Source organism: Grammomys surdaster, unplaced genomic scaffold (genome assembly GCF_004785775.1).
Source record: "Grammomys surdaster isolate TR1022 unplaced genomic scaffold, NIH_TR_1.0 364, whole genome shotgun sequence".
In the NCBI taxonomy this organism is placed as follows: domain Eukaryota; kingdom Metazoa; phylum Chordata; class Mammalia; order Rodentia; family Muridae; genus Grammomys; species Grammomys surdaster.
In genome coordinates this window covers 1,562,051-1,585,751 of record NW_021604783.1, presented here as the reverse complement: position 1 = coordinate 1,585,751, position 23,701 = coordinate 1,562,051, and the positions used below count along the sequence as shown (strand labels likewise).

Sequence of the window (23,701 nt, the reverse complement as noted above, 5' to 3'; positions counted from 1 at the left end):
CTCTCTCTCTCTCTCTCTCTCCCCCCCTCCCCCCCTCCCTCCCTCTCTCCCTCCCTCTCTCCCTCCCTCCCTCCCTCCCTTCCTTCTTTCTTTCTCTTTTCTTTGTATATATATCATCGTGTTAATACTGGCAAAAAGTTTCAGAGTTCAGACCATTTTAGATTTCCAATTTTCAGATTAGGGAGGTTTAGGTGGAAAAGTCTACGCATATTCCTGAATCCACCAAAGCCTCATACATACCGTTTTTCTATGGCACCTAAGGCAGGGGTTCTCAAACTTGTGTGCACGTAACAATCAGTGGAATGGCTGGTTTCAGATACAGATCTCTGGGCCTCCATCCCAACCTTCTGACTCCAGATCGGAAGGGATGGGCCCAATAGTATCCCTTTGAAACAAGCTTTCCCCACTTTGCCACTCAGTTTCCAGGGACTACCATTTGACTCCAATGGTGGCCTTGAGAATCAGGGTTATTGTGTGAGAGGTGATGGGTAGGATCTGATTCAGCATCTTCTCCGAGGAAGGGGTATCGCCTTTTGCCTATGTCTTTTTACTGACAGATGTGGTGGGAAGAGACATAAGGAGACATAAGTACAGGGCAAAGCAGCCAGGAGTCTATTTAAAAAACAATTTTAAAAATAATTACATGTGCATACATGTTTAGCCAAAAGAGGGCATCAGATTTCTTGGAATAGATTTATAGGCAGTTTTGTGAGTGGCCTGACGACAATTCTGGGACTCAAACTCTGGTCCTCTGTAAGAGCAGTACATGATCTTAACTGAACCATCTCTCCAGCTCTGCAGACTGCTGTTTTGACAAAGAAAAACAAAAACAAAAACGAACCAACCAAACAAAAAACCCCACCAAACCCCAAGTGCTATTGTGTGATCAGCATGAGAAGTCAGAGAAAAATCAACCCCTTCCAAGCTTGCCCAACTGCACACTGCGTAATAAATAAGTATTTTTTAGGGGAATCAAAGTAGGGTTCCAGAGCATTTGAATTTACTTCCAGGAGACTTAGAAGGAATCAGATGATCCTGGCCAACACCCTATTCCAGTGTGTTTGTTACCACCCAGAAGAATTCCAGATCATCACCAGCGGCACAGACAGAAAGGTAGGTACAGGCGGCCCTCCACAGTCTAGAGTTTCAATCACTCGTAAATGCCTGAAAATTGCTTGGGGTAGGGTTTGGGGGTAAACTGCATCTTTACTCAATCTTTTTTTCAGTATGTCCAAGACTTTTTTTTTAGGTCATTATGTCCTAAACAGAGTAACAGCTAGTCACATAGTGTTTGCATGATGTGATGACAGTTTTCTAAGCAATCTAGAGACTATTTAGTAATCGTCTCTAACAGATGGAGGATGTGCACAGGTTAGATGCAAACAGTGTCCAAGCATGTTGGCATTTCGACCCCATGGGTGATTCTCTGGCCCTACACAGACAGTGCAGTCAGAGGGAAGTATCCCCTTCTCAGCCCCTGTCTCCTCTTGCTCCCAACATGGCTTCCCTTTCCAGGCAGGGACCAAGATTAGGTTTTCAGGTTCTTAAAATCTCACCCTCTGGAATATGTTGCTGGTTTTAGGCCACAAAGCCACAAAGGCAAGTTGTAGTTTAGCTTTGGTGGTGGATAAAGATGGGAGGCGCATGGGGGTGGGGGGTGGGAGGTGGGGGTGGGGGAGTGGGAGCAAGATGAGATCGGGTCTAGTCACAGGACAGGTGGGGTGGGGGCCGGGGGTGAGGAGGAGGGTGAGTGACTTAGCAAAGCCCGGTCTCCAGAACTCTCATTCCCCATCCTCCAGAAAGAACTTGCCCTCCCACTGGGCCTGCAGCTTGGCCCTCCTCCTCAGATCTCAGGAGCAGAGCCATCAGTGGCTCTTCTCTCTTTTACATGTGGCAGCAGCCTCAATCTGCTTGGCCTTATCAAGAATCTCCGTCGAAACCTAGGTTTATCACATATCAACATCTCTTTAAATAGCATGCAAACTTCAAAACCAATACTAAAAATAATAAAATGGTTCCTCCACCCCCTCACCATGGCCTATTTATAATCCCAACTGGTCCCCTCCCATGGTGTATTTTTGCTACTTTCTATATAAAGTGGAGGCATCTTTTGTTAGCATATGTGTGGATGATTCCACTGACTCCTGTCTACCTCCTCTCCCCTGCGTTCCAGATTGCTTACTGGGAAGTATTTGATGGGTCAGTAATCAGAGAGCTGGAAGGTTCCTTGTCCGGGTCCATCAATGGTATGGATATCACTCAGGAAGGAGTACACTTCGTTACAGGTTAGTCCTGCATAAGATAAGTTGTCTTACTTGGAGGACAAGGAATCCTTAGGAGGGGGGAAGTCAGAAGAGCTAGTGGAGGGTCTCAAGGACACCTAGGTTACCTTCAGCCCAGAACAGCCCACCACCAAAGCTGGAAAGATCCGAAAGTCACACTTCAATGAAGGATGACATTTGTGCAGGACACAGAGAAAAGCTAAGCTTTACGTGGCTGTGATTGCTCTTTGGGGCAGAAATGAGGCTTTCAATGTCCCAAGCTTTCTACTTGCTTTTCTATGCATTTTTTTGGGTTGTTTTTATTTGTTTTTGTTTTGAGATAGGGTCTTACTATATGTAGCTCAGGCTGGCCTTGAATTAGTGATCCCCCTGCCTCAGGCTCCTGAGTGCTAGGATAATAGGTAGACCCCTGCTCTCCTTTTCACTCAGTGCCTAACCATCAGTTTGCTTTGTTTGTTATTGAATTCAGTGATGTCTGGGGGCACTTACCACAGGTCACAGCCAATGGAACAGCATTAATACAATTTACTGCCAGGACATTTATCAGTGCTTCAAGTAAATCAAGATTCCATAAGCACACTGACTTAAAAAAAAAAAAAGTATACGCCTTTAATCCCAGCATTCAGGAGGCTGAAGCAGGGGGGATCTCTGTAAGTTGGTGGTCAGTCTGGTCTACAAAGCCAGTTCCAGGACAGCCAGGTATATTACACAGAGTAATGTAATATATTACCTTACCTGTAATACATTTACCTAAAAAAAAAGATATCAAACTACATATACTAGGATACCCATCAATGTGCCTAGACCTCTCCATTTGTGAACAGAGGAAGGAGATGCTGGTGTGTTCAGTGGTTAATCCTGGGTGCTACTTTCCTTTCCACTCTAAATTTACTAGAACATAGATTTTTTTTTTAGATCAAAAAAAGCTTTACATAAATATGGATTTTTCTTCCTTCAAGTTGGCACGTGGGACACTGTGTTGAAAATAAAGCAGTTCCATGAGGCCAGGGCTGTTCAGCGAGTCCCCGTCAGCAATGTCATGCAATTGTTTTTCAGGTGGACATGACCATCTGGTCAAAGTCTGGGACTACAACGAGGGTGAAGTGACTCACGTCGGGGTGGGGCACAGCGGCAACATCATGGCCATGCGGATAAGCCCAGGAAACCAGTACATCGTCAGTGTGAGTGCGGACGGAGCCATCTTGAGGTGGAAATACCCATTTGCTTCATGAAGCGCTCTGCATCTCCCCAGCTTCCACCCTGTATCCAGCACAGTCCTGACCAGGACCAAATTTGGATAACTCTAGAACCGGTTTTGATTTCTCACACCTATTTTTGTTCTATAGTCAAAATACTTTATCTTGAAGTTACTTGTTTCCTTTATACAATATGTCTTACTATCTTAAATTGTATGTTGAAATTGAAATATGCTAACGAAAGTTTATCCAGTATATATATATATATACACATATATATGTATATATATGAGTTCTTTCATATTATTAATAAATTTGAAGGTGCTGTCCTCTGACCATGATCTCTTTTCTGTGTCTCACAAAATCCAAATCCACAGGCATTCCTCCTGACCTGATCCCAGAGAGGGATGCTATTTCCTTACAAAAATAAGATGAGGACAGATCACCTGTGTGTGGTGGTGAGTGCGGGACCAGGGCCTCTCACACAGGGCTATCCTCGTAGCCCAAACTCGCCCTTTAAATGATCAGTTCACTGGTGAGGTGGTATGGGCAGTCAGGTTTGAAGCCAGGTCTTTGTGCAGGTGTATTAGTTAACTCTTGTATACCTTGTGTCCACATACCTGACAGCAGTGATCTAAAGAGCAATGACTCATTGCTGTGCAGGGTTTGAACTGTGGTGGCTTTGCCCCAGGCACTTGAGGAGAGCCTCTTGGTGAAGTATACATACCCAGTCACTGAAGATAGGAAGGACAGAGGGATGCAGGCGGCTCTCCTTACCCATTTTATTCCCTCCAGGCCCCTACGTCATGTGATGGTGTCATTCATATTTAGAATGAGTCTTTACCAACTTAACTAATCCTCTCAAGAATCATCCTTACAGTCTCATCTGGAGTATGCTTTCAATCTCTAGCTTTAAATATTTTTAATTAATTAATTAATTAATTAATTATGTGTGTCCATGCTGTAACTCCCATATGAAAGCCTAAAGACAATTCGGGGCAGTCAGTTCTCTCTTTGCGTCTTGTGGTTCACAGAGATCAAACTCAGGTCATCAGGCTTGGTAGACACCATCTTTACCTGCTCTATTATACCTAAAAGACTCTCTGAGATATATTTTTTTAATGTATGAGTGCTTTATCTGCATGTACACCTGCACGCTCAAAAGGATTGCTTTATAGATGGTTGTGAGCCACCATGTGGTTGCTGGGAATTGAACTCAGGACCTCTGGAAGAGCAGCCAATGCTCTTAACTGCTGAGCCATCTCTCCAGCCCTCCTTCCCCCCAGGTGAATCTTAATTTGATCCAATTGACTATCAAAAATTAGCCTTTACAGCAAACTCATAAAACAACTTCAGCTCCAGTTTTCGACTTTGCCAAGTAAGAATAGATTTCTGCTCGGACATTTATTGTGAGCCATGTGCGAGCTGAAGTGGTTGATAATGCATCATGGCACTCCCCACAGAGTTAAACACCAATGCTTCCTCAAATTGTGTTAGCCAGGTGTGGAGACACACACTCAGGATTCCAGCACTCAGGAGGCTAAGGTTGAGAATGAGAGTCCCAAACAAACCTCTACACCAGTGTGATAGACTCCCTTCCCTCTCATCAACGCCAAATAAAAGCAAAATAAAAGCAACAAACTGTCACCAAACAAAAACTCCCTGCGAGTTTGAGATCTTGACATGATCTCAAAAGTGAAACAGGGGAGATGATTTATTAGAGTCTGCCAAGACCACGGCATCTTCAGTACAGCAGGGTGATGAAATGAACCTTATAAATTAATCAACCAGGTGGATATCTTTCCCAGGAAGGGAAATGGTGACTTTTTACACTTCAAGTCTCCACATTACAGTTTCTTCTTTATCCTTAACTTATGCAGCATTTTGGCACGAGGTAACTGCTGCAATCCTATGTGAAGATCGGGGAGGATGCTTAATAAATGATGACCACTTATTTATTAAATAGCAAGTCACATTTTTGGGTTCTGATGTAATTCTGACTCCAGAAAGAACAAACCGATGAGAAATTCATTTTGCAAGACCTTGCCTGATTAATTATAAACCTGACAGTTAAGGCATAAAAGGAGCAGAGGCCTCCAGGGTTACCCGGGGAATCAAGGGCGGGGCAAGGCCAAACTAGTTCTGATTGGGTAAGGATACAGCCAGGATTTTGCGTGGAGGAGAGAAGCCGCAACCGAGTAGGGGGCGCGCCTGAGAACCGGAAAACTTCCTGCCGAGCAAATACTAGGGTTGTAAAGGGCCTGAACTCTGCAGTGCACCCAGGGAGGGTCGAATTCCGGTTCCTCTCCTTTCGTAGCCTCAACCTCTCCGAGCAACTTCACCAATGAAAACCAGGACAATCAAATCTCCCAACTTTTTGGAAAATGACTGTAACCTATTGTTATTAAAAAAAAAACAGCAAGGAAAAGAAAACAAACTCCCAAACCACTAGCACTCCCACTCCCAGTTCAGGTCCTGGGGTGACCAGTGTAGGCAAAGGCTGCAAGGAGGTGACGCCACCTAACCGCACACACCTGAGCCTGGGCTCCCCACCTGCACAGCTGCCAGCGCGCACTTCTGAGGACACCTGAGTATGAACAGGGGCATCGCTCGCCGGTCACTTTTCTTAGTCTTCACCTGGCTTCCCCGACTAGAAACTTAGCCAGAGCCAGGGTTTTGCTTCCCCGGGTGCTTCTGAAGGTTCCATTCCCAGGTTATCTCCGCAATTTAGGGATGGGCGGGGAAGGCGAGCAGTGGTGAAAGCTTGTTCCGAGGCGGGAAGGAAGGGCGGGGAAGCCCACTAGGCGGCCTCCGGGGAAGTGCATTCCCAGCCCGAGCCGCGGGGGCGGGAGCCGGGCGGCGAGAGCTGCCCTAGGGCCGGATTCCCGCGCGGGGCGGGGCGTGGCGGCCCCGCCCTTGGCTCCGCCCTCTCCCGGTGTCTGCACACCTGGCTCTCAGGTAGCCGGCGCCCGGCGCCTCCGGGAGGCGGTGGGGACCGGGAAGCTGCCGGTCCACCTCGGGCCCAAGGGCTGCGCTCCCGGACCACACTGCGTGGTCAGCATGGATCCGGGCGCGGGGGACGCACTGGGAGAGGGGCCGCCCGCGCCCCGGCCCCGCCGCCGCCGTTCCCTGCGCCGCCTGCTCAACCGCTTCCTGCTAGCTCTGGGCAGCCGCTCCCGCTCGGGGGACTCGCCGCCCCGGCCCCCGGCCCAGCCCAGCCCCTACGATGGCGATGGAGAAGGGGGCTTTGCCTGTGCCCCGGGCCCGGCACCAGCCGTTGCTGGGAGCCCAGGGCCAGATCGTCCTCCCGGATCTCAACCCCAGATATCTTCGGGTGACGGGGCGCGTCCGCCCGGCGCTCAGGGCTTGAAGAACCATGGCAACACCTGTTTCATGAACGCGGTGGTGCAGTGTCTCAGCAACACCGACCTGCTGGCCGAGTTCCTAGCGCTGGGGCGCTACCGGGCGGTGCCCGGCCGCGCAGAGGTCACCGAGCAGCTGGCGGCGCTGGTGCGCGCGCTCTGGACGCGCGAATACACGCCCCAACTTTCTGCAGAGTTCAAGGTAGGCAGCGCCAACCGCCCGCAGCCTCCTCCGACCCTTCTGGTTTCGGTTCTTGAAAAGGCGTGTGAACCATCAGCCAAATCTGGGTTCTTGTGGAGTTGGGGAAAGGTCTTCAGTAGACACAACTTAGCTAGCCCAGCCTTAGATTACCGCCTTTGTTTTGAGGTGACGTGTTACATTATCACTTGCAAATGTTTTCTTTAGAAATTAGTTTCTCCCTGGTATTTTGAGCTGGAGTGGAGAGAGTCGGCAGCCTTAAGTGTGTCGAGCAGTTTTGTGGTTAAAAGCAGTTGTTGAAGGAGTGCGGGTTTGCCGGCCGGGATGAGTTAGAGCTTCGGATGTGGAAGGATGCAGAGTGGGAAGTCGGTCCTTGAAGGCCAAGCTTGGGGAAGGAGGAGATACAAGCGTGTTGAAAAGGACGCTACCAGGCCAGATCTAGGAATAATCCAGGTATAGTGATCAGTAAGTAGAAAGGGCATAGGCCTGAAGGTGATTTGTATTGAAGGCGGATGAAGGTCTTCAGATCATGTACGACCTTGGACGCAGTGGCTTTGGATTATTTAAACCTAGTGGGTGCTGAGAAACCGTGCATGGGTCAGGTACTCTCAAAAGTAGGGAGAGGGAGTCGATAAGAGAGCCATAGTAGAGATGGTGTCCTTTAATTTAGTTCATATTAAGTCTTGACAGTATGTGAGCAGGAGATGGCATTTGTTATCTGCAAGATTACAGTCCTCTTGCTGGAGATGCTGCCGGGTCCTGAGATGGTGTTAAAGTACAAATGTGGAGTCCCAGTCGGATGAAAGTGTTGCTTGCATCCTGCTGCAAAACCGCAGCTCTGGGCAGAGAGCTGAAGCACCCCATGGACTAGTGATTGTTGTTGAGTTGAGGGTGAATTCAACTGTCGGGTGTTCATTCCACAGACATACATGGTTCTTAAGTTTCAGCCTGAGAAAGCAGCCTTTGTCCTGTTACCCAAAAGGATGCTAACCACTGCCTTCCTCTCCGACCTCTGTTCCTGAAGGAGCACAGTAGTCACACAGATGTCGTTGTTATCACTTTTGGGCCACATTTGCTTTTCAAATATGATAGCCAGTGTAATATAGTGGTCAAGAGCAAGGTCTTGCAGGCCGTGACTCAGTGCTAGGCAAAGCACTTGTCATGCAAGCCTTGAGGTGATGAGTTCTGTCTCCAGAACCCAGACAAAAAGGAAAAAAGCCAGGTGTCCCACTGCAGTCCTGTGTCTTCACTGTGGACCTGGAATCCCAGTATAGGCTTATATACAGTTTCAGCCCTGGGGAGATGGAGGCAGATGGATCCCTTGGGTTTGCTGTATAAACAATCTAGCGGATTTGTGAGCTTCTGGATTCAGTGATAGATTCTGTCTGAAGAAAAGAACACACTTGGTTGGTGTACACACAGAAAGGACAGGTCTCTGGGGCTCTAGGATTTTTCTGCAGATTAATCTTTTCTCATCTGTAAAATCGAAGTCTGTGACAGTTACTTGATTATAGAGTAGTTGTGTTAAGTGGGTTACATAGAGAGCACAGAGAACACGCCTGATGTTTATTCTAGAGTTACACTTCCTTCCTGCAGAGAGACAGAGAGGAGGAAGGGAGGCGATCTTTGGGTAATACTAGTTGTATTCCCACCCAGTTACTACAGCGGCGAGTAGTGGAGAGTGGCGAGTAGCTTGGAAGAAACTGACATTCGCAGTCACTGCCAGTGACTCACTAGGATTTCCTCTCTTTTGCTGTCTGAATCCCCAGGGCTTGGGAGCTCCCAGTGCCTTGGGGAATTGAAAGATAACCAAGTTGTTAATGAGGGAGATGTCATCTGGGGTTTCCCTGGGACTTTTAGGTGACCAAACTTGGAGGGTGGAATGAATTTTAGAATCCTGGATTTGAAATATTAGGGATGGCAATTTAGGTGGGCGCTGCTTTCTTTTACGGATATTGAAACCTTCACCCAGTCGGCGCATGTTTATCAAGAATGTGGAGACATTCTGTTGGGAACAATGACTGTGATGAGTGATGGGTAAAAGCCAGATCTTGGGACTGAGTGACAACTCTGAATCCACATCCCAGGACTGCTCCCCAGGGGTTCACTGTCTAGAGGAGAAACGGCAACATAGTAGTCATGCAGGCCCTCAGAACTGTCATCAAGATGGAAAGGGACCACACAAGGAGCTGTGACAGTTCTGGCAAGAGGTTATGACTTGTTTGGAGGAGCAGTGCGGCTATCCCTGTTGAGGACCCTATACTGTGAATCGGGTTGTGAAAGATGAAGTGTCTACTAAGGACGTGGGAGATGGGATGTATCAGCTCTAGGTCTGGGAAGGGAAAATGCCAGCCAAGAGGAGGGATGGAGCAGGGGTTAGAACTCAGGCCAAGAATCCTTTTGCCAAATTCATTGATGAGAGCTCATGGAGCTGGGAGGAGACTGGATAATTAGAGATTTGACCTTGTTAAGGCCATTGCCTTTTAAGACAAGTAGCTAACTTCCGGCCCGAGAAGGGTCCAGCAGGGTGGAGCTTGACCCCATCCCCACAAATAGGATGGGTTTACAATGTTCTCCCTCCTAGAGCCCAGACTCACCAGTTTCCCACACATAGTAGGACCAATTTTCATTTTAGTAGAAAATGGATTAAATACACTTTTATTTTTGGTGGGGAGGGGTTCAAGACAGGTTTCTCTGTGTAGCCCTGGCTGTCCTGGAGCTCTGTCGACCAGCTCACCTCAAACTCCCAGAGATCCACCTGTCTCTGCCTCCCAAGCACAAAGGCCTGTGCCACCACCGCTCGGCCGATTAAATACACTTTTACAATCCTCTCATCCACAATTTTTGTTTTTCTAATGATATAGGTAAATATGTTTATTGAAAAAAATTAAAAAGTATAAGAAAAATCTGTAACTCATAGAGATAAACCATTGTAAACTTACTGGTTGTAAACAATTAGAAATTCTAGTTCTGGGTTCTGTTTGTTTGTTTTTGAATTAGGGCTGTAAAACCTAGCTAGACTTGCTATGTAGACCAGACTGACCTTGAACTCATATCTGCCTGCCTCTGCACCCAAGGGCGATGGTTAACAGTGCACACCCCTTTACATCCTGTTATATTCTTCTTTCTTTTTAATCATGTAAGTATTGTTTCTTTTTTTTTGTTTTTTGTTTTTGTTTTTTTTCGAGACAAGGTTTCTCTGTGTAGCCCTGGCTGTCCTGGAACTCACTCTGTAGACCAGGCTAGCCTCGAACTCTCGAACTCAGAAATCCACCTGCCTCTGCCTCCCAAGTGCTGGGATTAAAGGTGTGTGCCACCACTGCCCGGCTCATGTAAGTATTATTACAAGGCTTCTTGGCATTAGAATAATGCACAGAAATTGACTTTTAATGTTTGACTGTATCATCAAATGGACCAGTTCTTTGTGGAAAGAATGATACACCATGGAGTTTTCCAGTTAGCGCACTGTAACAGTATTTGGTTTTTGTTTTTTTTTCACTTACTTTATTTAAAATTTCTATTTCTTTCCTTTTGTATAAATGGGTGCTTTGCCTGCATATATGTCTGTGCACCACATGGCACCCAAGAGGGCCTTGGATCCCTGAAAATGGAGGGTAGGGATGCCTGTGAACCACCGTGTGGGTTCTGGGAATCAAACCTGAACCCTTTAAAAGAGTCAGTGCTCTAAACCACGTGAGCCCTCTCCAACCCCAATTTCCACGTATTTAAATCATTGTTCTCAGCTCTGATGATTTCCAAATATCCAGTTGTGTGAGTGGGACCACTTTTCAAAATAAAAAGAATGAATATTTTAAGAACTTTCTAGTTTTCCTTTTAAAACAAGCTTTTTGAGGTGTAAGTTCTATAGTGAAGTGCATTCATCTCAAGGGTTGGATTTAATGAGGTTTATTAAGTGCATGTACCTAGACAGTTATCTCCCCGTCTTACATGTTTACCCTTCCTTTTCTTTTTCTTTAGTTTTTGAGACAGGCTCACTATGTACCCTGGCTGGCCTAGAACTCAAAAGAACTGGTCTGCCTTTGCCTCTTGAGTCCTGGGATTAAATGTGAGTGTCTTTAGACCTAGCCCTTATTTTCCTTCTAAATCAACTTCATTGGGTGATATGGTTGTTATATTATTATTATTATCATTATTTTGTTTTGTTTTGAGACAGAGTTTCTCTGTATAGTCCTGGCTATCCTGGAGCTAGCTCTATGTAGACCAGGCTGGCCTCCAACTCACAGAGATCTGCCTGCCCCTACCTTCCTAATGCTGGGAGGCACCACCATACCCCGAAATTATAATTATTTTTATTTACAATCTACATCATCGACTTCTTTCTAAATGATATTGCCAGGTTTCAGATATACATTTAAGAAATCTCCTAGAGGAGACTGGGTATTGTCTCACTAGCCTACCTGCCCCAGCTTTATGAAGTTTACAGTTGACAAGGAAAGTCTCTGTGTCATAGTATGTAATATGATGCTTTGGGGTATGTATACAGGGTAAGATGATTAATTCCAAATATTTACATAGCTACCAATATCATACACTTAACCCTTTTTAGAGATGAGAACAATTAAGATCAATTCTATTTGCAGCCCAAGTCTCTAGGACAGTGGTTCTCCGTCTGTGGGTCAAGACCCCTTGCAGGGTTGGATAGCAAATGACCCTTTTACAGGGGTGGCCTAAGACCCTGGGAAAAATCAGATATTTATATCAAGATTGGTAAAAATATCCAAATTACAGTTACTAAGTAGCAACAAAAATAATTTTATGGTTGGGGTCACCACACCATGAAGAACTGGATTAAGGGGTCGGAGCATCAGGAAGGTTGAGCATCGCTGCCTTAAGACCTCCTTATTGTGGAGGCCAGGCTTTGTAAAGGCCGCCTCTGGTGTACTAACTTGTTGGAAAAACCTTTTCCATTAGGAGTGAGGTAGAAGTGCTTCCGGTGTTTCTTGTCTAGTCTATTCTTAGAACTATCTCCTCCATTGTTTGTGTAACCAGTCTGCTTCGTTCTTAAGGTTTTGTTTGCTTGCTTGTGCTGTCCTAGTCTCTACAGATATTTTATACAAATTGTTTCTTTTTTCCTACCCCAATGCTAGAAGCTTTAGATTTGTTCATGTCATATCTTTTTTCAAATATCAAGTGAAAGTCTTACTGTGCAGCCCTGGCTGGTCTGGACTCAGGGTCTTCCTGTCTCAGTCTCCTTCTTGCTGGGATGGCAGGCATGCACCACCACACCCAGATATATCATACTTTTTGATATGTATTCTATTTTATGGTCTTCTAGCTTCTCTATGGTTATAATCAGGGTTTTAGCCATCTGGAATTTCTCTTAGCTTATGTGCCTAAAATCAAATTTAGATAGACAACGACGTACTACAGGCATTTCCTTTTATTTATTTTAACTTTTTAAGTTTTATATTTTTTTTATTGATTTGTTGGAGAGAGGTCTCAAATATCCCAGGCTGGTCTCCATCTCACTAAGTGGACTATGACCTTGAACTTCTGATGTTCCTGTAGAGGTGTCCCTTTCTTGAAACAAAGATTCACTTTTTGTTTTCCTTTTGGAGGCACTAAGGATTGAAGGCAGAACCTCTCCCACACTAGGGAGTGCTTTACTGCTGAGCTCTAGCCCCAGTTTCTCCATGTTTGTTTTGATAGTTGTGGATAAAACAGTAGGAGGAGAAGTGGAAACGGTAAAAACTATTGGGCAGAAAAAATATGACTAGAACTATTAAATAACTAGAAGAAATATGTTTAAAATCACCAGTGTTTGGGAGAGAAGACACATACACTCACACACACACACATTCACACACTCAACACACACACATGAACTCACTTATACACACACACATAACTCTCACACACACACTCATATATACACACACTCAGTTTCTCACACACCCATACTCTCTCTCACATAAAAACTCACACACATAAACTCACACATACACATACTCTGTTCCTCACTCAGATACCCACATATTCTCACACACATTCTCTCTCTCACACATACACAGTCACATACTCTTTTGCGCTGTGTGTGCACACACACAGACACACACATTCACACAGAGGGCCTAGCTATGTTGTGCTGTGGATAGCCGTCCCAAATGTCACAGTTCATCTTTGAGTATTTTAGCTCCAGTACAGCCTTAGGGTGCTGGGATCCAGCCTTAAGCTTACACAGACTAGGCAAACTCTCCACATTGAGCTAACCCTTGTTTTTTTTTTTTTTGAGAAAAAGATCTTGCTGTATAGTCTAGGCTAGCCTGAAACTTAAGATCCTTTTGCCTCAGCCTTCAGGGTACTGGGTACAGGTGTGACGAACCACAGCCAGCTTTCTTCCTGATAATTTGGGTCCGTAGAAAAATCCTTGCTTGTATCTCTCCTTGAGTTGCTTTTTCTAAAGTGGAATTGCTGTATATATTCAGAGAGACTTTAATTTTTTAAATTTGATTTTTATCTGCCATTAATTCTTGGGGAGGGGATGTACACCCATGCATGGGGCTGTGTGCACACACATGTATGTGGATTAATTCTGTGAGGGGGATGCACACACATGCATGTGAGTGCCAGCCTCCCACAGCACTTGTATGGGATTAAAGGACAACTTGAGGTTCTCTTCATCCACCACGAGTCCTGGGGATTGAATGTTCATTCAGGTTGTTGAGCTTGGCAGCGAGAACATTTACCTGCTGAGTCAGGTCCCTAGCCCTACACAGTTTTGCTAAAGATCCCATCTTATCTGTCTTCTTGGAGTTGTCAAATTCTTTGTGAGGCTTTGATTGTAAGATAGCCAGGCTAAGAGGAAGAGAATTCACAATGAACTAGAAGGGGACAGAACTCGTACGAGAGGCTAGACAAAAGTGCTGGCATAGTCCATAGAAGCCAGAAAGTATGTTTGGGGTACCAGAGTGGCTTTTTTTACCTGGATGTTTGAAACAGGGAGGAGGTAGACAGGACGGTATAATCCTGGTGTTAGGGAGGTAGGGGAGACAGGAGGGTGGGAAGTTCAAGGTCTTCCTTGACTATGTGAGTTTGAGGTCTGGGCTACAGGGCTATAGATCTTGGTGGGGGTGAGGAAGGAGGGGGAGAGAGGAGGGGGGGTAGAGAGATAGAGAGACAGAGAGTAGAGAAGATGTGAGTTTGGGACATGAGCAATGAAAGAATTTGAACTATTTTGTTCTGAATAGTAGGAGAAGGAAGGGTTTGTTACCTTAGCTGGGTTGCAGGAAGATTGATCTGATTTATTATTACCCAGAGGGCCAGGGAGGAAGGGGTGTGGTACCTACTTAGATATAGACTAGTTTCATCTATGTGAGCAGAAGTAGTTAGAACTCAGTAGTGTAGGTTGATAATTTGAGGTAGGGGAGAAGCAGAGGCATGTGGGGGTGGTGGTGCAAATTCAATCCTAGGCTGCTCCTGGAAAGGAGTCTCTGACAGATGACATCAATGCTAAGACAAAGGGTGGAGTTTTAGAGATTGGAATTGAGAGGCTGGCTACACAGATACTTAGGGGAAGACCCTAAAGAGAGTAATCAGAATGAAGACCCACAGCCAGCATTTTGATGAAGGAGCTATACACATTGTACTTTAGGAAGTCAATCTTGTTCTCAGTGTGGTCATTACCATAGAGAGGAAGCCTTGAGAATCAGTGCAGCCACCCAAGGAGGAGAGTGGCGTAGGAAGGGTGTTGTCCTGTGAGGTGACTTGAGAGAGAGTGTGGAAGGAGAGTGATGGAGGGAAGGTCAGTGGTACATGGGATCCCAGTGACCAAAGGACAAGATCTTCAGGGAGAACAGGTGGTGGACACTAGAAGGTGTTTAGCAAAGAGGCTGAGAGATAGCTTAGTAAAGTGCTTGCCTTGTGATTATAAAGACCTGAGTTTAGATCTCCAACACACACACACACACACACACCACACACACACACACACAACACACACACACACACAACACACACATACACACACACGGATACATGGATGGATATAGTCACACATAGACACACACACACAAACACACTCACACAAATACACTGACACACTTATGGATGGACATAGTCACACACAGATACAGACACACTGTTCTGCAGAGACAGTCTCATGGATTTTCAGGGTCTGGAGTACCTTCTATTCAGAGGACCCAACTACCCCTAGCTTGGGACAAGGAAACCTATTCCTACCCATGCTGTCATCTCAGGTCAAGGCTGAATGATGACCATTTGGGAGTGTGATGCTTATAGATCTTCACTTGTTTGTGTCAAGGCCCAAGGTGACTTTTGTCTTTGTTTCCTTTCAGAATGCTGTTTCTAAGTATGGCTCCCAGTTCCAAGGCAATTCCCAACACGATGCCCTGGAATTCCTCCTCTGGCTTCTGGATCGTGTCCATGAAGACTTGGAGGGCTCAGCTCACGGGCTGGTATCTGAGCAGGTTAGTCACTCTCTAATCTGCATGTGCGTGTCCTTTTCCCTTGGATATTTACTCAGCTCCTTAGATCCCTGTGTGTCCCAGCCACTGTGTACACCTGCTGGGCTTGCTCCCTTCTTCTGGCTCTTGCTGCTTTCGGACAGCCATTCCGTCCTATTGCAGTATTTCTTTTCTTCCCTGATCCCAGTGATAACTGTGAATAGGATTATATTATGGCTCATATATTTTTTTAAAACAGTCCTTTTTGTTTGGATGTATCTGTGCAGGTGCAAATGTGTATGTCAGAGATCAATGTCAGGTGTCTGCCTAGATCTGTTTTTGTTTTTTTTTTTTCCTTTTTTTCTTCTTTTTTTAAGACAGGCTTTTTTGGTATTCCGGGAGCTTGCTGACTTGGCTAAACTGGCTGGGCAACAAGCCCTAGAGATGCTCTGGTCTTTCCTTCCCTTGTGTGGAGACTGCAGGTGCGCACTGCCAAGCCTGGCTCCTACTTGGGAACTTGAATTCACCTCCTTATGCTTGCGTGGCTGGCACTTTTCAAATTGAGCCATACCTCTCCCCCACCCCCCAAAAATATTTTCCCTAAAATTTTTTCCACCTTTTTCTATATATTTGTCTGGGTGCCTGGAGCCACGACAATCTTTCTTTGTTATTTTTAGACAGTCCAAATTCAACCAAGTCTACTATTGCTTTCTCGGTTAGTGTATCTCACAGAGCAACGGTTTCTGTTTTTCTTAAGACATGGGTGGGTAATTTCTGATTTTGATGAACCCCCCTCCCAGACCTTTGGGACAAAGAAAGCATTGTAATACTGTGGGTTTGCTTCTGTTGTTGTTGGCTTGGTTTTGTTTTGTTTAGATGGAGTCTTACTATGTAGCTCAGGGTGGAACTTGTGCCAATCCTCCCAGATCCTCCCAGATCACTCTGTCTCTGCAGTGTTGGGGATTATACCTTGGTCATATAGTCCAAGCTGGTTTATTAAAGTCAAGCTCACCGCCCCCCTGTCTTAGCTTCCCTAAGTGCTAGAATAACAGTTGTCTGTCACCACACCCAGCCACACTACAATGCTTTGTAAAAGTCATGGTTGATTGGCACATCAGCTATGTTCGTTATAGCTTTCCTAAATAAAGACCAATAATGGCCTTGCTTCACTATGGTCTCTTTATTGCTCACTGAAAAGTGAATGAAGCTACATTATGAGTGAGTCAAATTATAGTGACCCGATCCTTAAATAGTGCACATCTCTCACACCTTGGTAATTAGCCAGTAAGTAACACATTTTTTGATGGATCTCACAGGCAATTCAGGCCTAGTTTTCAGGTCTGCTTCATCAGCTTCTTGTTTCTCTCCCTTCCTCAGAGTACTGAGACTTGAACCTTCCCCCCAGGCCTGATAGGCAAGTGGCCTACCTTGGAGCTACACTCTCAGCCCTTCTGTTTTCTATCCAGACACCTGATTCCCATCCCTCTCATGAGCCCAGTAACCACAAAACAACAAACACATTGGGAATCCAGACTGGATGACACATGTCTGTAATCCCAGCACAAACAGTTAAAGAGGGGCCACTCATGGGGCCAGAGACTTGTGTCAGTGGTTAAGAGATAATACTGCTCTACCAGCAGACAAGACTTTGGTTCCCTGTACTCACACAGGCAACTCATAAATGCCTGTAAATCCAGCCCCAAGGGATCTTCTGTCTCCTTCTTCCGGCCTCTGGCCACCTGCACACACACACACACACACACAGAAAGAGAGAGAGAGAGAGAGAGAGAGAGAGAGAGAGAGAGAGAGAGAGAGAGAGAGAGAAAGAGAGAAACAGGGGCATAACTAAAGTTAATCTTAAATAAAGGGGAAGGAATTAGTCAGAATTCTAGCCTAAGAGACTCTGGCTTGAAAGCCTGTTTCCTTGTTTTAAAAGCAATCACTCCAAATGACTGGAGGACACCAGTGAACAAAACCAGTGGTCACCCCAACAAAATTCCAGGTGGAAGCCAGGTATGGTGAGGTACATCTTTAATCCCAGAACCAGGTGGATCTCTGTGAGTTGAAGGCCAACCTGGTCTACATATTGAGTTTTAGGCTGATCGGGGTACACAATGAGACCCTGTCATAAAAACAAAAATCCTAGGGTACCACACACCAATGTGGTGGTGCTTCCTCTGGATTGGGAGGGAATGGGTGATTTTACTTTTATTTGTAGTCATTTTTTATGAATCTTATTCATATCTTTGTATTTTTATGTGATAGAAATTTAACTTCCTCTGGCTTAAGGAAAGAGCATTTGTTGTTGTTTTATAACCTGCAAATCTGGTTGAAGCAGCTTTGGATGGGACTGAATCCAAGATCCCAGGTGATGTCACCATATCTTTGACTCCGTCTCTTCATTCTCTTTCTGGCTCTGCCCCCATGGTGGCAAGAGGGCCTCTGCATTGCTCATAGAGTCTCCAGAGGCTGCCCCACCAGAGCAAACCCTGATGGTCCTAGCACAGTTGGCGTGCTCATTCCTAGGCATGTGGTCAGAAGAATATAGTAGCCTAATTGGACATCCCCGAGTCACAAGCCTGTGGGGAGAACACGGATTAAGGAAAGCTTTTACAGAGTCAAAATTAATTGTCAGCCCAAAGATTACATCACTGGGTGACACATGTTATCTACTTCTATGCCTTTTGTAAATTCAAAGAACACATTTTGAAAAGTGAAATGCGTGTATGTTCACACGCACGCGCGCACACACGTGCGCACACAGATGATGTCATTTACCAGATGTTCTGTATTGTATATCTACTTTGACAATTTTCATGACTCATTATTACCTGGTATATAGTAGACAGTCAGTAAACGTATAAAATGTTGTCTTATTTTAATATTTATAGTGATAACTCATATTCTGTAGTTAGTGGAAACACAGGTTAGGGGTTTCCCAGGGTCCTTCACTCTTTCATAGAGTCCTTTGTAGTTTAGACTAAACTTGAATTCACTGTGTAGTTGACCTTGAACACTTGATCCTCTTGTTTCTGCCCTTCAAGTTCTGGGATTATGGGTGTGTACCATCATTCTTCTTCAGGGTCATCATCTTTTAACTGGCGTAAATAGGATCGAGTCTGGGTTCATGGATCTCAGATCCAGTGTGCCGAACCTCCTTTCTTGGAAGCTTCTTGTGTCTTCTCAGTTTCCTGCTAGAGGAAAGGTAGGGACAGGTATCTCTACCCTCTGCTGCTGTATAAACAGGGACTCATCCTGTTTTCCTTCTTATATACCGGAAGTTATTCCTACCTGGGAAGTAGATGGGATAGATAACTGTGGGATAGATGTCAGTTTTCTGTTACCGTAACCAGCTTACAAAGAGGATAGGAGTAGTGTGGCTATTGCAGGTTTCAGTCTGTGGTCAGGTGTTGCTAGTGCATTAGGGCTGTGGCAGGAAGTACCTCATGGAGGAAGTGCATGGAGGGACAAGCTCTTTATCTCATAGTGGCTGTGAAGGAGCTGGATTCCTACAATTCCCTTCAAGGGCATGCCCACAGTGACCTAAGACTTCCTTCCCACTAGGCCCCGCCTCAGCTTAAAGATTCTACCAGCTCTAATAATGAAAGCTTGGGACCACGCCATAACACATGGGCCTTTGAGGGATAGTCCAGACCCAGACTTCAGCAGCAGCCTTTCAAACTGCCTTTCAGTTTCTCCCTCTTATTTCTTTGGTAGCAGGAAAATCATTAGGCTTAAGGTCACAGAGAGAGTAAGCTAGGTGTGTCCAAGTTACACAGCTAGTAAATGGGAGAGCCCGTACCCAAACGAGGAAATGCCGCTCTCTATACCAGGATTCTGAACCTCAGCACTTTTGGCATCTGGGCCTGGATAATTTTTTTCTGTGCCTGGCTGACTTGTGTGTCATAGCATTAGCACTGTCTTTCTTGCTAGGTGTCAGGGACAGTCCGGACTTGCACTAAACCTTTGTGAAACATTGGCAAATGTTCCCTGAGGTAGGGACTGAAATCACCCTCTAGTTGAGAAGCTTCACTCTAAAATCTTTGTCCCCTATGAGTGTGTGTCTCCTTCAAACTGTCTTTGAGACATTTGAGTTTAAGTCATGAGGGCATGCCAATCATTCTTCATAACTTCAAGATACAGGAAAAGTGGCCATGATTGAAAGTCTTTCATTAACTAACTAACTTACTTCCTTCCTTCCTTCCTTCCTTCCTTCCTCCCTTCCTTCCTTCTTTCCTTCCTTCTTTCCTTGTTTCCTTTCCTTCCTCCCTTCTCCTTTCCTTCTCTCCTTTCTCCCCTTTCTTTCAGGCTGGGCCTGGACCCCAGGCACTTGTGCTTGCTGGGCAGGTGTTTATCTCTTGAGTGACACCCCCAGTCCTCAGTTTCCAATATTGTCCTCTATGGCATTCTCTACTCTGAAGCCAGGTTTCTTCAGGAAGGGAGCAAGGTGATATCTTCTCTAGCTTGCCTTTCTCTTGGTAGCTTCCTACCAAGCAGCAACCAAAATCATCCCTCACTGGGCCACTCAGCCTGATTCCAGATTCCTCTCCTCTCACTCCCTTTCCTCACCATACCTAAACTTTCTGTCTTTCCTTGGAACAGGTGTGGTAGGAGCAGAGCATCCCCCTAGGCAAGGTCTACTCAGCCTCACTCTGACCCCGCAGCATCAGCAATGTCTCTTTCTCTCCTCCTGAAGTTGATTCTGGGTTGCCTTGAGGCTGGGCTGTGTGTTACCGAGCCTTGTGGTTGTTTAGCAGGAAAACTTCATTTCCCTTTCAACAAAGAAAGCTCCTGCCTTCTGTGTACCTGGAGTGATTTCTTTCCCTTTGAAGTTATTTCTGTACTGAGGACATAGGAAAGCCATACAGGGAGATTTATTTGTAGCTGGAATAGAAGACGAAAGGGCCGCTCTCTTTTCCATTACTTTAATGATTCTCAAATGCGTCCATCCTGCAAAGACTGTATTTTCACTGCCCTCTGAACACCAACACGTAAACAATCTTTTTGATAGTTTTCCAGAGATTGCTACTTTTGCAGAATAAAGGTGGGAATGAGTCTAGGGAGAGGCAGCAGCCAATGTGTATTAAGTACCTACTGTGTGCCAGGTGAGAGTCCTTCTTTTCTCCCACCCTTCCTCCTTCCTTTCTGAGACAGCGTTTCCTTCAGTCACTTATCCTGGCCTCAAACTCACACTGTAGCCTAGGCTGGACTCAAAACTCAACCTGTAGCCCAAGGTTTCTTTCAACCAGAGATCTTCCAGGTTCGGCCTCCCAAGTGCTGTGCTTACAGATGTGAACCTCTGTGTCTGGTGTGTATCTCACCTCCTGATTTTCACCATAGTTCCATGCCGAGGGGATGCTGTGTAAGCATACAGTGAAGCTTTGAGAGGTAACAAGGTTCTGTTGCCTAGCAGACTGGACTCATGTTCCTCTGACCTCATAGTCCATGTTTTGTGAAGGACTTCCTACTGCCTCTTTCCATGTTTTGCTTAGGATCTTCTTTCCACACTCCGTCCCTTGGTGACCCCATCCACAGTCATGCCTAGTCTCAGCTTGTCATCTTTATATAGAAACCCTCTGTGTCATGTAAGTTCCTGCATACAACTGGAAGTGCCCTAGAGGGGAATGTGGGTGGCCAGATGGGGAGAAGCACATAGGATTAAACGGAACACTTGTCTAGAGTTAGACAGCTCTGGGCAAAAAAGAGCCTCGGTGGCAAGAGCTGCTAGCTTTCTTCCCAAATTGTGACGGCTAGGATCAGTGTTTTCAAGCTTGGTCTCTCTCTGTCTGTGACTTGTATCCTGGCAGGACATCTTGGCACAGTTTGGGTCATGGACCTGTCTCTTGGTAGGAAATTAAGATTTTCATGGGGAGACATAAACAAAGGTCTCTTTACCACAGATAAAGCTCCAATGACAGACCAAAGTGGCCACTCCATCCAAATCTTGGTTGCTGAACCAGTGAATTGATTGGGCTTACTCACAGGAGTATGGGTGAGGGGCTCCTTAGAGCTTGAGGCATGACCTCAGAACAGCTATATCACTAAAAGGTTCCATCCCAGTGTGGTTGATGACCTCCTAAGGCTACACACATGGAGTCTCCTACTCTTCAGTACCTTCCAGCTTCTCTGTACTCTAGAACCCCCTGAAACCACTTGTAGCTGGGTTAGGATTACTGACAGCTGACAGGGCACAGGGAGAGTGGCCAGAACCTCAGGTGAGGGTAAAATGACCCTTCCTAGGTACTCTCTATGAGGGAGCATCAACAAGCTGGGATTGTGGAATGTCTCACGTGTGTAATCACAGCTGTGCTCCACTCAGAAGACAACAGCCTACATAGTCCCACCCAGGGGCTAGACTCAAGGGCTCAGAAAGGGTGAATCCTGGGCAGAACAACCCAGTGCCCACACCTGATACAAGTTCACACCTCCAGGCTCTTGCAAACACTTGCCACTCTGCTGCTGTGTCTGGCTGTTGAGTCACCCTTGACCTTGTCTTGTCCTTCCCAAGTCCCATCTCCTTTGACTGCTGAAGTCGACTGTGTTTATTCCTTCCTTTCTTCTTCCTGGTTCTGTTGAACTAAGAGCCCTTACACAGGTCTCTTGAATCCCCCTCCCATCTCTTTCCACCTTCATTGCTTCCACGCAGGTCACTTCCTTGTTACTTGGACACTTAATGGTGTCCTTCTTTACCTGGGAATGGCTGTTGAGTTAAAGAATCTCAGTAAGCACAGAGCTACTGCTCTGGCTTAAAAAATTTATACTTACAACCTGTACAGTACTCAGTATGTGTCAGGCTAAGTCAATTCGTCCATCCGTCTGTCCATCTGTCTGTCTATCCTTCCTATCTATCTATCTATCTATCTATCTATCTATCTATCTATCTATCTATCTATCTGTGATGGCTACTTTTATGTCATCTTTACACAAACTGGAGTCATCTGAGAATAGAGAACCTCAACTGAGAAGTTGCCTCTATAAGATCAGGCTTTGAGTAAGCCTATAGGGTGTTTTCTTTTTCCTTTTTAGGGTGTTTTCTTAATTAATGATTGATGGGAGAGGGCCCAGCCAATTATGGGTGGTACCATTCCTGGAATAGTGATCCTGGGTGCTGGCTGAACAAGCCATGAGGAGCAAACCCAGTAAGTAGCACTCCTCTGTGGCCTCTACATCAGCTCCTGCCTCCAGGTTTCTGCGTGGTCTGAGTTTCTACTTTGGCTTCCCTCAGGGGACTGTGACTTTGGATATGTAAGACAAATAAACCATTTCCTCCTCAAGTTGATTTTAGTCATGGTATTTTACCACAGCAATAGTAACCCGGAGTAAGACACTATCTATGAATGACTCTTTAACTCCTTAAAACATGTCTTCTATAGTTGGGTGCCATCATGACTCCCATATTAGAATTAGGGAACTGTTCATACACTGGAAATGTAGTCCTTACACTTGTGTGTCAGTGGTATTTGAAAGTGCTGGGAATGGATCCTGGAGCCTCACACACGCTAGGAGAGCAACTTCCTACCACTCAACTCCAGCCTCGGCTCTGTTACTGCATTTGGAAATAGGGCAGTGCTTTGGAAGATAATTGAGATACTTGAAGTCACGAGAGTAGAGTGTGTCCAGAGTGGGATTGGTAGCTTCATAAGATGAGGAAGAGTTGATCTTCTCTCTGTTGTGAGCTCAGAGGTCCTTGCCAGCTGCTGAGAAGATGCTAGTGCCATCTTTCTAGCCCAGAGAACTGTGAGCTGAGTCAGCTTTTCTCGGTTCATTCTAAATTCTTAGTTTCCTCCAGCATAGTGGTGCAGGCTTGAAAACCAGAGGTCTTAAAGTTGGTCTTGGGTCAAGAGTGAGGTTGAGGCCAACTGGAGCTACATAAGACCCTGCCTCAACCTTCCTATCCCACTACCTAAGTCTGTACCTCAACAAATAAAGAAATAAATAAGAAAAATCCAAACAATAATAGTAAAAATCAAGAAAGAGTAAATTACTCAGTTTGGGAATTTTTTTATAGCAACAGAAAATGGACTAAGGTAAAAGCTACAGAGCAAGTAAACTATTTAACCGGATTTAAAAAGTCGAATATAGGGACTAGAGAGATGGCTCAGAGACTATTCTTCCAGAGGTCCTAAGTTCAGTTCTCAGAAACCACATGGTAGCTTACAACCATCTGTAATGGAATCTGATGCCCTCTTCTGGTGTGTCTGAAGACAGCTACAGTGTATTCATCATATATAAAATAAAT

At 45.5% G+C, this 23,701-nt stretch overlaps 2 protein-coding genes across 3 annotated transcripts in view; both read left to right on the top strand.

Annotated features, from left to right (window-relative positions):
• Cfap52 (cilia and flagella associated protein 52) overlaps positions 1-3,813 on the top strand; it is a 38,164-nt gene extending 34,351 nt beyond the window's left edge. Inside the window, exons 12-14 of the mRNA XM_028780161.1 lie at positions 1,011-1,113; positions 2,174-2,285; positions 3,339-3,813. Of these exons, the coding sequence (XP_028635994.1) occupies positions 1,011-1,113; positions 2,174-2,285; positions 3,339-3,514 (391 nt within the window). The 3' untranslated portion in view covers positions 3,515-3,813. The remainder of the gene's footprint in view (positions 1-1,010; positions 1,114-2,173; positions 2,286-3,338) is intronic.
• Positions 3,814-6,538: 2,725 nt separating this feature from the next.
• The window catches only part of Usp43 (ubiquitin specific peptidase 43), a 62,308-nt gene continuing 45,145 nt past the window's right edge, over positions 6,539-23,701 (top strand). For both annotated transcript variants that reach the window (XM_028780171.1, XM_028780170.1), the window contains exons 1-2: positions 6,539-7,042; positions 15,355-15,486. In XM_028780171.1, the coding sequence (XP_028636004.1) occupies positions 6,539-7,042; positions 15,355-15,486 (636 nt within the window). The remainder of the gene's footprint in view (positions 7,043-15,354; positions 15,487-23,701) is intronic.